At 39.5% G+C, this 16,000-nt stretch overlaps 1 protein-coding gene across 2 annotated transcripts in view; it reads left to right on the top strand.

Moving 5' to 3' along the window:
* The first annotated feature begins 1,059 nt into the window (after positions 1-1,059).
* fam204a (family with sequence similarity 204 member A) overlaps positions 1,060-16,000 on the top strand; it is a 15,868-nt gene continuing 927 nt past the window's right edge. The window contains exons 1-5 of one of the 2 annotated variants that reach the window (XM_019882211.1): positions 1,060-1,375; positions 1,658-1,748; positions 2,845-2,875; positions 3,027-3,129; positions 4,431-4,520. In XM_019882211.1, coding sequence (XP_019737770.1) covers positions 1,199-1,375; positions 1,658-1,748; positions 2,845-2,875; positions 3,027-3,129; positions 4,431-4,520 — 492 coding nt within the window. In that variant the 5' untranslated portion in view covers positions 1,060-1,198. Of the gene's footprint in view, positions 1,376-1,657; positions 1,749-2,844; positions 2,876-3,023; positions 3,130-4,430; positions 4,521-16,000 lie in introns of both variants that reach the window. The other variant, XM_019882210.1, reaches the window with a different exon arrangement.

Raw genomic sequence — 16,000 nt, 5'->3', positions numbered from 1 at the left:
AGACTATGACCCTCCCCTCATTATCCGGCATCTGCATATTGCATATTGCACAATGCTCTACGTCACTTTTATCCTCAATAGCCTCAAGTGCCATTGTTTTATGCTGCTTTTATTGTATATATCGTCTTTTATTGTATATATCGTCTATATGTTTGTACTGTTTTAGACTACATTGTCTTTCACTGTTTGCTGAGGATTGAGAGAAATAAATTTCATCCATGCTACATGTCAATGTATGCATATTTGACAATAAAGTTGAACCTTGAACCTTGAACCTTGAGTACAATTTTCACAGAAGTATGGTTGGAACTGTTTCAGCGGAGCTCAACCACCTATGAACAGCAAATTATTTGGCTGACTGAACACTGGATCTTCATTTGCTTCTTGGCTTGCAACTTCTCCTAGCAGACTAGGATCTTACACCGCAAACATCAATTATACTGTAATCATTAGTTAACTGGCCAGTATGATCATTTTTAAACAGACATTTTTACAACAATACAGAGGTCCCAGCACGCCCGTGACCCTTTTGAGGACAATCAGTTCGTATACTGTAATGGAAGGATTGATGGGAAAGGGGTTTCTTAAAAAAAAAAAAAAAAAAAATGCAATTAGCAAATTGTGTTCAGGAATTAGCTCTCAGTTCAAAAGAACTGCGTGAACGCAATACTCATTGCGTTCACGCAATGATTATTTATGTCAAATGGTTGAAGGACAGGACAGCATAAAACTGCGCAAGCCAATGTATACAGGTAGTGCATTGTTGGAAATTAAGTTTTAAATGTATCATATTATTCTGAAATTTTGAATAGAATAAAAGTTGTAATTCAGTGTGATGATTGCAATGAATTATTTTTAAATGCAGTACCTATAGTAGTTTATTATTATAATTATTCTTATTATTGTTATTATTATTATTACTAGTAGTAGTAGTAGTAGTAGTAGTAGTACTGTAGTAGTGGTCGTAGTGATGTCTCTTGCGATCCAACATTGCCGGGACGAATGTGATTGGGTATTCAGGTCATCTGACCAAGTCACAACCAATCGGTGCACCATTTCTCATGACGTCACATGTTTACACGGAAACGTGAGCTTCTATTCACGGCTGCTTGAGAAATATGGAATTTATCACAAATTCGGTCCGTTTTATCACAGTAATGGAATAACATACTTTTCCCGTAACGTGTCCTCTATCAGTATGTACAGCGGTCTTCTACCCAATGGTTTAACAAAAGACGACCTCAGTCCGGATGACCAGGAAGAGGAGCATCATGAGAATGAAGTGGAAGTAAACGTGAAGACGCCTACGGTTACACATGTTACGAATGACCGCCCAACAGGTTGCCTGCCTGGTGTTTCCCAGGAAATGTGGCAAGTATGTTGTACATAATATGAGGTCTCACGTGAGCTACTGTTTTTTTTTAATTTTTTTATTTTTTCACGTGAGCTACTGTTCATCTGTGCTTTGCTGTTCCTTTGTGTCATAATGCAACTGGGGAAGACCTTTAATTGCTCTTATCCAGCGTTTCCGCTGTATGTCAAGCCTATACTGTACTGTACTGTATATTTGAACGGGATATACGTCTGAAGCAGTTGTTATTCCACTTGATATATGTTTGCATAACTTTTGGGTACTTACTGTGCTGTGTGTTCAAAGAAATTTAATGAGCTGCGTCAGAAGAAAGAGGAGACGAAGATGACGACAATCCCGAGGAAAAAAAGAAGGAAAAGGCGACAATGCAAGAAAGGTGTTGACAGTTTTTGTAAATAACTGTTTATTTAAGTGAACTGCAGTGGTGACCAGCCATGAATTTGGAAAAAGGTGTTTAATTAGTCTAGAGATCTTTACTCAACACTGAACAATAATGTTCAATAAAATTATACTTAACCATATATTTTTTTCTGAACTATTCATCAAACAAAACAGTGAAGAGGAAATTCAGAAAATGGAAATAAATATGTTAATCTAATTTAATTTATTCTGACGATTTGCCCCTACGCCATGAAAATTCTTTCACACAACACTACTGTACTGTGGAGTAGTCAGAGAGCCAACCGGAACACAGTTTATTTATTTTTTATTGTCAAAAAAGGTTTGGCATCTATTTCAGGAGAAGTGCTATGATGTTTCGAGTGTTCAAGTTCACCGTCCAGTAGACTGAAGGTCACTATTTGAGGAAATGAAATCCTATACATGCAACAGCCTAACCAGATATGGTTTACAGCTCCTCACTTAGTTTAAACAACATACAAACTCTATCCTGTTAAGTAGAAACAACATTGCGGACACCTTGTGCTTGATTGTTGGTCTTCCAATATTGTTTATGCATCCAATTGAAATAACAGTAAAATAATTAGTGTAGAGAATTAGAAACAATGTGTTTATATGTTGGTGATAATGTGTACCTTGATGGAGAGGTCCCGATCCCATCACGTGATCGGAAATTGGGGTTGATCACGTGAATTTCAGCTGATTTGATGTCGTGTGAAAAAGATGGTTGCTGTGGTGGTTGCTTAAGCTGTCATGATAAACAAGTTCTGAAACGGACCAACACATATTGAAATGTTCAATATGTGTATCATCAAATTTAGTAGTTAAAAAAAAGATAGAGAGAATGTATAGTTTATTTTGAGAGTATTACAAATAGCATTTGGCACTGATTTATAATTTAAACATACCGGTATATAACAACATATAACACATACACATTGATGTATTTACATTACCATATTAATTTGAGAAAAATCGGATGCACACTCTTTTTTTCTTAATGCATTGCCTGAAGCGTGATCGGGACATGCTGGTTTGTATATGACTAACAGTGTCTGTTTGTCACCTGACAGAAATAGAGGGCAAAGAGCCAACAGCGACAAGGTACAAATTGTCCTGATATCCTTTCATCCATAATTATGATGATACCCATCATGCACAGCACAAAAATGAGAACTGAATATACTGTAATGTTGAAGGGCCATTAAAATGCTGTCGTCCACATGACTGTGAAACTATCATTTCCTGTCAGCAGAGAGCGTCAGGAGGAGCTGGAGAAGCACTGGGATGGGCTTAAGCAATATTTTGGTGTAAATGATCGATTTCATCCCCCTGCATGTTCCAACCCCCCTCTAAAGGTAATAAAACCCTCCGCCTTCCACCTTATCTGCGAGTGAGTTTTAGCGCCGTGTCTGTCCCTGCTGTTGGTAACACTGTCACATCCTTTGTGTTTCCATGCCACCATGTTCTTTCATTGTTTTATATGATATGACATCTGGATTAGAAAAATCCTCCGGGAAACTCAACCTGACATTGAGTGGAATATTAAGGATTATGTTCAGCCACATTTAGTGATAAGATTAGAGGCACATTCCTTTCTTGTGTGGTTGAGATTAAAGTCAGATGTAGGGTTCTCCTCCACTGTGCAAATCCTCATAAAAACCCAAATTTTGCTTCGCAAGAGGAACAAGGGTTTGACTAAGTACTTATGGAAGCGATGAAAATAGCACATTTTCCTCCGGCATGCCTCACAAGTTGTGCATTTTTATATTCAGATGCATTGGAAACTGCACATGAAGCAAAATGGGTGCAAGATTAATGAGCATTATAACTGACCCAGAGCATAAAAGCTGCTCCCATTTCAGTTTGAAATGATTGTCGTAATTATTTGGGTATATTAATATTTCATTTAATTGACACTGTACCGATTTAGTTTCATTTCGATGGGTGCAGCCATGAAAAGATTAAGAAGCTCCATGAATCCAAAACTTTTTTTTTACACTTGTATAATGAGGCACTCATCATCCCTCAAATACATTTTCTCATGATTGCATTACAATTTCCGTCCATCCTCGACATCGCTTTCTCCAAACTAGGGTCGATCCCAGTTGACTGTGGGCGAGAGGCGGTTTACGCCCTGCACTGATTTTGATAATATTAAAAAATATAGCAAGTTACGAAACGTCATGATGAGGTGTGGATGTTTTGGGGGAATCAACACTATTTTCCTCATGCGATATAGTTTGAGATGAGGTCCACAAAGGTTTCATCAAAGGAGACACAGTTGCAGCAACCTCCTACACTTGTATTTTTTTTTTTTAATGTGATGATATTTTGAGGCAGAAGAAATCTGGCGGTCTGCTTCCACAGATAGGCTCATCACAGCAGAACTGCCTTGCAATCACAAAGCTCTGCTTCGTCCCGTAATGGAAATTTGTAATTAAAGTGACATTTATGTTTGGTAATCTCCTGTAGCATTTTTAAGATTTCCCCACTAATATCCAATCAAAAAGGTTTTCATTTGTTGGGGGAAAATCTACATATTTGTAGTAATAGCAATCATATTAAATATACGGCCCTGGGGACTTTTGAAGTTACTCTTTGATTTTTTTTTTTCCCCACTGTAAAAGCCTGATTTTTTTTTTCTCTCTTCATGCAGTCCGGCCTAGAAAAGAGCATAGAGAAGGCCATAGCTGAAGGGGACACTGCAAAGGCGGAGGAGATGAGCGACAGACTCGCCACTCGAGAGGTACATTGTGCTGATAAGAGATCTTTGGGGTGCTTGCGCTGTGACAAATCAGGCTAATGGATCCGTGGCCATTTCTGCCGCAAAGACATAGAGGAACATAAACACACCCAGACACCCACCATTCAGTCCTGCAGCCCTTTTCTATTGAGTTAATGGAAAGCCCTCCCCTTAGTTTTGAAGTGCTGCAGTTTTAAAGGACTTTTGGCTCTGCTTTTTAATGAAGGGTACATTGCTTTCAAGCCAACTCTTAAATAATTCCGCAGGTATGAGTTTCATACCTTTGAAGTGTACATGTTCCTAAATGCAGTGCCTGAAGTTTCTAACTTACCGCCTTGGTAGGCATCAAGGATCGAGTGGTTTCAAAAGTAATTTAGCATAAAGTGTAGCCTCCAAACATGTGATTGTATTTAAAAAGAAACACTGCAGCTGCAGTACTGGTCTTTCCCTTCCTTCCATTTTTGGTGAGTCTTAAAATCAGAGTTCTTTGTTTCTTGATGTATTTTGCTGACAGCATTCACTGCACTCTGCATTTTGCAATAGTTGCAAACAGGTAACCTTGACAACGATGTTGGGGTTTTTTTTCTCTTCAAAGGCACGCAAATTTAGGAGTTTCATGGTTACCGTAATGATGTTACTCTTAGCCATTCGCTCGTAATTTGTAAAAAATTAGTTTAAATAAATATGCTCCTTGATAGCATCGTCATCATGATGTGGATGTGAAATGATGTGTCACCATCAGCAGTGATATGGGATCACGTTCTTTTTCTTCTATACATCAGTACCAAATCTGCAAACTAAACAATTGTGCTTACTATAAATGTAAATCCAACAAATATCCAACAGAAAGTGCGACTGTAAAGATATTCCTTTCAATGTTTGATTCTTATGACAGTTGCTTTCTTTTATTTATTTATGTATTTATTTATTCATTTTCAGAAAATCAATCAATCCAATCATTACGGGAAGGTCTGATCTCAATTCGATTTGATGAATAGGTTTGTACGAGCAGCAGTTCTATTGTAAAAACAAAATCAAACAAATGCTCTAAATTTTATATCAACAGATTTGGTACGTTGTTCTTTTAAATTATTGAGTTATTTTTATTAATGTATATATGTATTTATTTAATGTTTTAGGTTCATTCATTTTCATTTTCTATCAAAAGATGTTTTATTGATTTGACGTGTATATCATACGAGACATCAGATGTTATTTTTTGATATTATCAGTGAATGTTTTTTAAGAAAAATGTCCTCTTCTCATATGACATTGAGTTCATGAAGTGAATTTGATAAATATCAAGGGTTATGGGCAATATTGTATAGTCCATTATATTCTTACCTAAACTTTGAGTGGACTGGGCAAGTTTGAGCACTCTAAGAAAAGCAATTGTGACTGGCACCGGCGCTGTACTTTGAAAAAGCCTCTTAGAGTGTTGGTGGCTGGTTTTAGCCTGAGCCGAGGTTCTTGCCTTCCTGGCACCTGCTTTCTGTTTTGCCAGAATGATGATGGGACCTGACAGCAGTCTGGCATCCATCCTCCTCTTCTTGTTTAGCAGTGCTAATTTCATTTCCATCGGAGAACTTACTGTAAATGCGGTAAAGTCCTACAGCAGTCACTTTCGAACCGAAATGCGGAAAAATACAGACCTCTACAAATAGGATGAACAGAGACACATGATTTCAAATAAGCTGTAATTGTCAAGGATTGATTATCGAGTATCTTGAATGCCACTACATGCTGTGCGGATTTAGTTTTTCTGTTTATACCAGTCCGATTCACTTTTGACAGGGGCTTGGTGACAAATATTTTGAGGATCAATCGTCCCCGGTATGGCCAGAATCAATTTCAAGGTTCTAATTGACTGGCTCATTTGCTATGCAATGGCTTAGATCTTTAATTTGTGGATGCTCATAACACCGAGACAAGATTGTGGCAGGCTTTTTACAGAAACAGTCTGAACAGGTTATCCTTGCAAAAGATGCAAAAGCATTCTGACAGCTGTGAAGAACTAAAGAGGTCTGTTTGTCCCTGTAGGCATTGTTTTGTAAAGAAAATGCTTTGACATCTTGATGACATGATTTATTTGGAGAGAAATGGAAGGAGACAGGAAGCTGGCTGTCAGCATCAACAATTTCTACTGTCTTGAGCTCGCATTACATGTTTAACGGTTTGAGTTTACTTTTTACTTTCTTTTTTTTGTTTTGTTTGAAAGACAATGTGGCAAAAGTATTTTAGAAACTCATTACAAAGGCTGAAATATATCACTTGGGAATATTACAGGTTGAGTTATTGTTATTGTAGTTCTTTTTAAGTAATATTAATAATGTTGATTAGTGCATGATGACAAATGCTGTTTTTAAAAGTTAAGTCAAGTCATAAATTTGCTTTACAAAAATATGTTCTATGCACCCCCCACTAGTCTAAACACAGTAATGGGACAAATACTCGTTTTAGCCATCTCAGGGGCGGCCATTTTGCCTTGTACTGCCACTTGCTGTCGACTGAAAATGTGGCTAAAGGCTCAGTTCATGACAGTCACGGCTCACCTGTTTTCTGGGTTTGGGGTTATGTTAGGTTCAGCACGGAGCCCTTGCTTGGCTCTGTGATGTCATTTTCAGTTGACAGCAAGTGATAATACAAGGCAGAATGGCAGCCCCCTGAGAAATAGAAAGGGGTGTGTTTTCTGCTTCATGAATTTTCCACCAATGCATTATTAATCAGAAAACCATTTAGGCTATTGGAGGTGCAAAGAACAGAAAAACATTTAGACTAGTGGAGGTACAAAGAACATATTGTAAAGAACATTTTTGACTTGACTCCCCCTCTAAGTGAAAGTAGTTGCATATTGCTGCCGTTGGTAAATTTTCCATTTTTTTCCCCACAAATCTATAGTACTGGTCAGTCCACATATGAGGTTGTTATTTTTTACAAATTACTAAAGTGATGCTTTTGGAGGTATGTCCGTTTGACACCAGCATTCAAAGACAAAGTAAAGAAATCGCATCTTAAGTAGCAAATGATCACAAGTTTCTAAATGGCTTAGACAAAGCTACCTCATGTATTCCTTTAAATTGTGCAGGGTCGGGGTTCTTCTCTCATAAAGATGTCTGTAGGTTCTTCTCATCATGGTGATGATACCTCTTCTTGGAAGCTGTTGCACACACAAATGGGAAAATAAAATGATTGGCTCTGAACCAGTCCATAAAGCTCAGTGCCACATATTCGAAGGTCTAAGTCCTCCAATTAAGCAGACAGGTTTGCTGTCTTTTGATAAATCCACATGCTTTTGCATTTATAAGTTTTATGTAGGCTAATTCATTTTGTAATTAGCATAACATTGAGTGACTGACACATTGGGTAGCCCCAAGCAAGCTCTGTCAGGAGATGTGATAGCGTCCAGAAACCATAATTGACGGACTGATTTTGCAGCTATTTCAGCTAAATGAGGCAGTGCAGGAAGTTGATAACAAATTAGACCTGCATTGCTACATGGCCTCGAAGTCAAAAGTGAAGTTAGCCCTGCAGCAGGAGCGCTATGTACTATATGTCAGACATTTGTTACAACACGTGATGCACTGTTTATCTTAGGCAGCATGTACAGTATACTAAACAGTATTTTTGCCAACGCGGCACCTAAAATTCAGAAAAAAAAAGGGTCTAAAAATGATCATGATATTGAGTTCAATTAAGCATTATTAAATAGCTCAAAAAAATCAGAACTCTCTGGTTATAGAAATGACTCACTATCGTCTTTTGGATGAATTAGGAAAAGCAAGAGCCCTAGGATTGAACCCTGTAGTACAAAACATTTACTAAGTCTTGGAGTGGTTTTTTATAATGACCACTTCAAATGTGTCTTTAAAATGAAGAAAATATACTTTATACTTTGAAAGAATATTTACTAGTTTCAGGGAGAAGTTGGTCTTGGTCCCCACATTATTAAGTATTAAGTATCAAGTCAAACTACAAAAACTTGCCTTTGAACACAGCAACATTCTTTCACTAATTAACTCTTTGATAATTGTTTCATTCATCCTTAATAATTACTCGCTTTTCCCCCCTGCAGGTGAGGTCTTTTGAAATTGAGGTTGTCCTTTATGTGGAGAAAGTGGTCTTATTTTATGACAAAAGACTGTCACACCATGTTAGTGTGTTGAGTCTCCCCATAGCACTCATCTCAACTATTAAGAGAGGCATTACCACTTCAAAACAGAAACTCGATTCAGTCTGCCACAATGGGTAGTCCAATGTCGGGTCCATTTCATGACTGCAGGAGCCAAGGAATATGAAAATGAAAAAATATACTACATGGCCTCAGAATAAGAGACACTTTCTAGCAGATTATATTGCAGGCCAAATTACATTTTCATCGGGCAAGCCCTGCTTTTCTTTGTAAAAGTATCTCATTATTACCTGTTGGGATGCGACAACAACGAAAGCTCACAGTTTTGTTTTATCGTGGTATTGCTGTCACGGTACAATAATTATTGCGATATTGTGGGAAAGCTCACGGTATTGCAGTAAGCCTTTCCCTCAGGTTTTGTCCTCACATGTAGATTACCATGCACTTCTGTCCCCATCCAACATCCATCCATCCATTTTCCGATACGCTTATCCTCACAAGGGTCGTGGGGGTGCTGGAACCTATCCCAGCTGTCTTTGGGCAGTAGGCGGGGTACACCCTGAACTGGTTGTCATACAATCACAGGGCATACATAGACGAACAACCGTCCGCGCTCACAGTCACACGTAGGGACAATTTAGAGTGTGCCATTCACCTGCCATGCATGTTTTTGGAATGTGGGAGTACCCGGAGAAAACCCACGCAGGCACAGGGAGAACATGCAAACTCCACACAGGAAGGCCAGAGCCCGAATCGAACCCTGCACCCCTGTTCCATCCTACATTTACATTCTTTTTCTGTGCTTACTGATATGCTTGAATACGGATGGTTGTCTCGTCAAATGTAAGGTCCGAGGTAAGGCGGGCAAGTCAGTCGCAAATCTTGCGAACATAACGGACCCCACCGTTCTTTCTGCACCCAAAATGCGTGCGCATCCTGATGATGTCATCTTTTTTTTTTTTTTACAAACTGAAAGTGGGTCTGCAGACCTGCTTTTATTACAAGGTTCTTGGAATAAATTCACGACAATGACAAATACTTCTACCGTAATTAATTAACAATATGATAGCATAATTATGGTGTTTTGCATTTGAACTGTATAGGGGTGTTCACACTGCACACATTTGCATCGGTGCTTCACGATGTATTTTGTTGTGATAGATCTTACACCGGTGTACATTTTGTGGAGCGTTCACACATATAAAACTTCTTACTAAAGAGAAGCGTGTTAACCCTGGTGCAGCCCCACTTGCAGTTTCTACGGCCGTGCAATACGATAATAATAGTAATAATAGGGAAATAAAACATGCACATGTGTAAACTGTACTTCCTTTTCCCCGCCTTGTTTGTGACATATCGAAAAACCGTAGTTCAAACTTCTCCAGACAACGCTGTGGTCTATCAGACACCGTAAAAGGATGAGAGAGAGAAAGGAAAGATGATGGAAGTACAACGGAGCACGAAAGCAACGCATTCAATACCCGTGTGTAATCAACTCTTCTTACGCGTAGCGAGCCTACCCCTGTAGCGTTCAGACGTCCCATTTTATATCGGTGCTGCCCCGCAAACTAGCATTTACTCTGGAGTAAATTTTTAAACCACCTCCTGAGCAGGGTTACATTTGCTCCGGGTTAAGCTGTTTTCAGGAGCTACACCGGTATAACTTTGGACGTGTGAACGCTCTACAGGGGGCAGCCCCGGTGCTACTTACTGGAGTAAAAGTTGCCGTGTGAACACCCCTGATGTGTAATTCTTTGTATCGTTTACATTATATGTTGCAATAACCATCATACGTTAATGTTCTTGACAAAATGTAAAAAAGAATAAAAATTGGAATTGTGGAAGTCACATTCTGTAGGTTAGCAGCTCCGGTTAAATAATTTCTGATTATGGCTCAAATTTCAGTGGCAGTTTCTCAAAGAAAAAGCCACACTGTCCTTGAAATCTACCCTTTGAAAGGCCAGCCTGACTAGCTGTGAAACAAAGGTTCTGTGGCATTTTGTCAGGGCAACGAACGTGGCAGTTCAGCTAAAACAAAGAGCCGAACTAAGCGTGTTTTGTGATATTAATATCTGTTTTTTTTTTCCTTTCCTCCTCCACACCTTTACTCTGCCCTCCCTGTGTTGTAATTGGAAAACGAATGAGCAGAACATTAATGGAAGGTTGGCGTTATCAGATTTCGACTTTCTCCTCACCACCATCAGAGAATTAGGCTGACTGTCCCTGCGCAACCCCCCCTCGGGCCACCCTGCGCCGAGTTTCGTCAAACTCTCTTCTTTGTTCTGTTTCCCTTCATCATAAGCAATTTATCAGCGAATGAACTTTTATTGTATCTCCGGATGACTCACATTAAATTTTCACCCATTAATTTTGAAATGGATTTCCAAAATGGGTACAAAGCTTTTATCAAATGCCTGGGAATCTCATTTGGATTATTGTATTTCATTAATTACTTGAGAGACAAAGCATACTTTTCAATGTAGATTTGTGTGCTGTTTAATTAATTAGCATGTTTTCTCTTTTAATTAAAGCAATTTTTAAATTGGAGCCCACAGCAAAACACATATATAATTTGTTTGTAATTATGCCTTAATTGGTGGTAGTGAAAGCTTAGCACCCGTGGTTTCTATTTTTTTAATTTTTTTTTTGTAATGATTGCCGTTTACTGCTAGTCACTCGTTAATTATACTGTTTTCTCTAATTAGCTTATAAAACTGTTGATGGCTTATTATTCTTAGTGTGAGTTCAAAGCTTGCTAATAAGCCCACCCCACTCAGAAGAGGCAAGATAATGGCTTGTGCACAAGCAAGTGAACTTTTTGTGTGTGTGTGTGTGTGTGGGGGGGGGGGGGGGTTTCCCTAATGACGACACGTCATGTGTATCTCCAATCAGATTACTTGATGAGAAAATGGAGACATTGTTGTTCGGCTGTGTCCTCCCCGGAGTTTCTTTTTTTTTTTTTTGTTGTTTTTTTGCTGCAGTGAGCCATTATTGCAGATCCTCCAAAAGACATTGGCGAAGTCGATAGAACTCGCTTGGATCTGTTCGACTGGACTTTTTTTTAAGAAGAAATATTTAACCGTGTAGATCTGCGCCATGTTGGTGACCCCTTGGTCGAAATGCTGATTTGATGACTCCAATAATTTACTCTCGCTTGTGTTGTCTTTTGTAGGATTTGAAACTGGTTGCGTGTTTACGGCCGTTGAATTCAGCCCGTTGGCTCACGTTCGGATGACGCGGGGTCTCTGTCTTTTCGAAGGCGATGTGGGTGGTGTCCGTTGATCTCGTGATCCTTTGACCTTCCCAATGTTGCCGCAACAAGGCATGCTCTCTTCCCCTTTTGTCTCGGATTGAAGAAATGATGACGGAATAAATACCGCACGCACACTGCCTAATCTGATATTCATTCCTTTCTTATATCGGCCTTCTTGCCAAGGTTGACTAAGGGCACATTATTTAGGCATTTAGGTAGTGTGATAAGGGAATTAGGTTGGTCATTAATCGTTTACACGTCAAATGCAGCAGAGCAGCTCGGGGAGGTGATTTAGTGAGGCAAAGCCACATAGCCCCTGTTAATCCACCTCTCACACGATTTAATTGGAAGAGTCTTCCTGGATAGGAAATTTATGAATGGCTTTAAGGCAATTTCGTCCTTAAAGCCATCATTTATTTGATATTGTTCAAAGAAGCTTTAACACTTTATCCACATGGAGATGCGGTTTTCGTCTTTAATTGAGGTATTGTATTTTTGCAGCTCTTTGATTGGGACTGTTCTGAGCGCTTTAACAATGATTTCAGTTGCGTAATATGCAGTGCAGCGGGCAGCTATGTTACTTATCTATGTTATTTGTTTATTTATTTATTTTTGAATCGCAGTGGGGTCCCATGTTTGGGCCTCCATTTCAATCTCCATGACGATTCAAACTTGAATGAATCTGTACTATTGACTTAACCTTCATTGTGGCCTTAAGCTGCAGTGGCAGCATTGAGCACAATGATGTTTTTTTTTTCTGCTTTATTTGCATCCAAATCTACCAAAGGTCAGGGTATTAATCCTCAGAATAAACCTTATTCTTAACAGGGATGTGCACAGGACACACAAGAGAGAGAAACTACAGAACGGGAACATGAGGATGACAGGCACTTCATCATAAAATATGCACGGCAGTGGGAAGAACCGCCTCTCAGGGCCACAAAAACATAGACTGCAGGAGGTTTCTTGTCTCGTGCCTTTGTCCCAGCTTTGTACCTCCATTCTTATTTGCACTCGCTTCTGATGTGAGAGGATTTGGCACTAAGATACATGGGGTGGGGGAGGAAAGAAAAAAAAATCCTGAAAAGTGGATCAAAAAAAGTAAATGAAAAATAATGTCATATTACAGAAAACATGAGAGGCTAATTTGTGCCGACTTTTTGCTAATTTTGTTCTCGCCACAGAAAGAGGAGCCGTCACCTGCTCGGCGCCACAGTGCTGACAGTGCCAGTGATCCATGAAATAAGCTGCCGCTGGCTTTGTTCAGATAAGAATGAACAAATCTGCACAATGTACTGCTCTCGGAATCTCATTTTCATACTTGCATGCAGGCTGAAGGAAATAAGCTGTTTGCAGGCTTGATTAATCAGACATTTGAGGTTTTTTTTTTCTTTGATCTGTTCTGTCTCCTAGGTAACCTGTTTGACATTATTTAATGTTGAGCGTCGGCTAAGACAATCAAGAGACTAAAACGATTAAAGAGGCGTAATTGTGAACCTTTTTTTTAAATTTTACATATTTTGTATGAAATATATGTTTAAATGAACCAAAATGGGAACGATGTGCATGCAAGCGTGTTTTAATTTGGGTGTAACAGGAAACGATGGCGCGTAATCTCTAAATCGGGGGAAAAAAAGCTGCCTCGACATGAACCCATTTAGAGTCATGCTGATTCATTTGATTGTTCCCCAACAATGAGGCCTCATAGACACGGAGTTGATGTTGGGTTTGTCAATACCATAATTTAATAATCCTGTGTGTGTATGTGTGTGTGTATGATCTCAACGCCCCATCGCAGCCGCTCAGAAGCATCGACACCAATCCAACAAAGAGCAAGGAAAAGCCCCGGTGTGCTATCATCTGCTTGCAAATCTACCGCAAATGCAGATGGAGTTGGCCGTTGTAAGGCTCTTTAAGAGTAGAAAACATGATTTGGAGAATTTTAAAAGCTAGAAAACGGCCGAGGACTGTCATCGTATGTACGCTCCAGGTTATACAGACACTTTCACAAATCTTGTAGTGGCTGTAAAGATGAATGCCTTGAGGGCCCAGCCACAGCCCGGCACTCGCAGCCAGCCGGAGCCCTTATCTTAAATCCGAGCAAAGTACCATTAATCTTTTTGAAAGACCTTTATGGCTTTTAATGTATCCCAAATTAGAACATTTTACACCCTTGGTTCCTGAAATATAGTGATAAAAAGCCTTTAGAGTTTAATTTTTTCTGCCTGCTCGCTCTGACCTGCTTAATCCCAGCATGCATTAGGAGATATTTTAGTTTCAGTCTTTCTAATAAAGTTTATCCCACTTAATTATAATTGAAACATTTCTTTCCCGACCAGGTCTTTTTTTTTTCTTCCCCCCCACCCCCGAAGTGGTGCAGTGGCGGCAGATTTCTTCATTACCTCAAGACTTTCTTCCCCTTTGATTGCGCTGTGAATATTACAGAGAATTACCCCCAACGCTGGGTGAAATTGTTCCAAGTTGTTTATCAAAGTTCGCCCGCGCTCGAATAATAAACCTATCTCAGGAGTGACAGGAGAGGCAGGATTTTCTCTTTGTTTCCCGTGCTTCTGTGTGACTGGGGTTATTGGGATTATTCTGCTTCACAATACACTCGTGTCTTCCCTGGGATTTGAATGTTTGCCTCTTGCTGTCACGGTCCTTCTCGTCACTACTGTTTTCAGGGGCTGCCTCTGCTATTTCAAACAGAAAAGTCGCTACTTGGGATGATTGAGAAGTGCATTTGCCATTTTTTCCCCCCCTTTGTTTATTGTGAACTCTTTTTCACAACAAATAGATAATGTAAGATATCAGTATGTTTTACTGGCTTGTTCAAGAATCTTCTTCTGAGCACCTGTGACCTGTTGGTTGCGATAATGTCCTGTGCCCTCTTTGTTAATCAAAGTGTTGACAATAGGCTTCACGTGACCAGGATTTTTGAGCCGATCACCAATCAGCGAGCTGCAAAAAAACATTTTTTATTTTTTTTTTTTAATGAACAATCAGTGATTCGGTAACGACCAATCACGACTTACCTGTTTTCTGGGTTTGGTCATGTGACCTTCGCAAGCTAAGCCCTTGGGCACTGCGATGCCATTTTCAGTCAACAGCAAGTGGCAAAATGGCCGCCCTCCGAGATGGATAAAAAAAACGCGTGGACGAGTGTTTAGGCCAGGGGTGTCGAACTCATTTAAGTTGCGGGCCAATTTGGAGTTACGTCTTCCCTCGGAGGGCCGTGATGACAGTGAAACCACAAAATGATTACTTGTACACAACAAATTAATAGAGTACTAGTTTTGAAATCAGTCAAGTCGATTAAAATAGTTTGTTCAATTATTGTTCAAGTGAGGGTCAACAAGGTAACAAAATGATTGCAAAATTTCAATGTTATTTATTACACATGATAATTTGACATTTTGGTCCAGATCTTAGCAAGTTGACACACACGATTTGCTTTCGTGGGCCACATGAATTGACCTGGCGGGCTGGATCCGGCCCCCGGGCCTTGAGTTTGACACATGTGGTTTAAACGAACGGGGCCGCACAAAGAAAATGTTTGACTTCCCCACTAAAGCATGATGCTGCCATCACTTTGCTTTAAGTATGGTGTTTTTTGCGGGGTGAGCAGAGTTTAAACAAAAAGTTCAACCTTGGTTTAATGGGACCTGAACACATTTTAGCACCTTTGGAATTTGTCGTGTTTTTTTCTTTGTGAAATATGGCCACTTGGCAGCCTCCCTGAATAGTTTTTTTTTCATCTTACTCATCAATTTTGGACTGTCTACACCAGGGGTGTCAAAGTCATTTTCGTCGCGGGCCACATTTTAGGTACCATTTCCCTTGGAGGGCCATTATGATTGAAATCATATAAAGAAGTCAAGAATAATAGTTTATGGAACTATTGTTTAAGTGATTGTAATGGGGTGTTTGGCAACAAAAAATGCTTACAACGTCTCTCTCATTTATTACAAATGAGAATTTGAAATTTTGGTACATATTTTAGCAAGCTTCATGGAATTTGCCATGTTTGAATTGCTTTCGCGGGCCACATAAAATGATGTGGCGGGCCGGGTTTGACACCTGTGGTCTACACTATTATGT

The sequence above is a fragment of the Hippocampus comes genome, unplaced genomic scaffold (assembly GCF_001891065.2).
Source record: "Hippocampus comes isolate QL1 unplaced genomic scaffold, H_comes_QL1_v1.1 scaffold36, whole genome shotgun sequence".
NCBI classification, from domain to species: domain Eukaryota; kingdom Metazoa; phylum Chordata; class Actinopteri; order Syngnathiformes; family Syngnathidae; genus Hippocampus; species Hippocampus comes.
The sequence above is the reverse complement of the archived record's forward strand: the minus strand, read 5'-3'. Positions and strand labels throughout refer to the sequence as shown.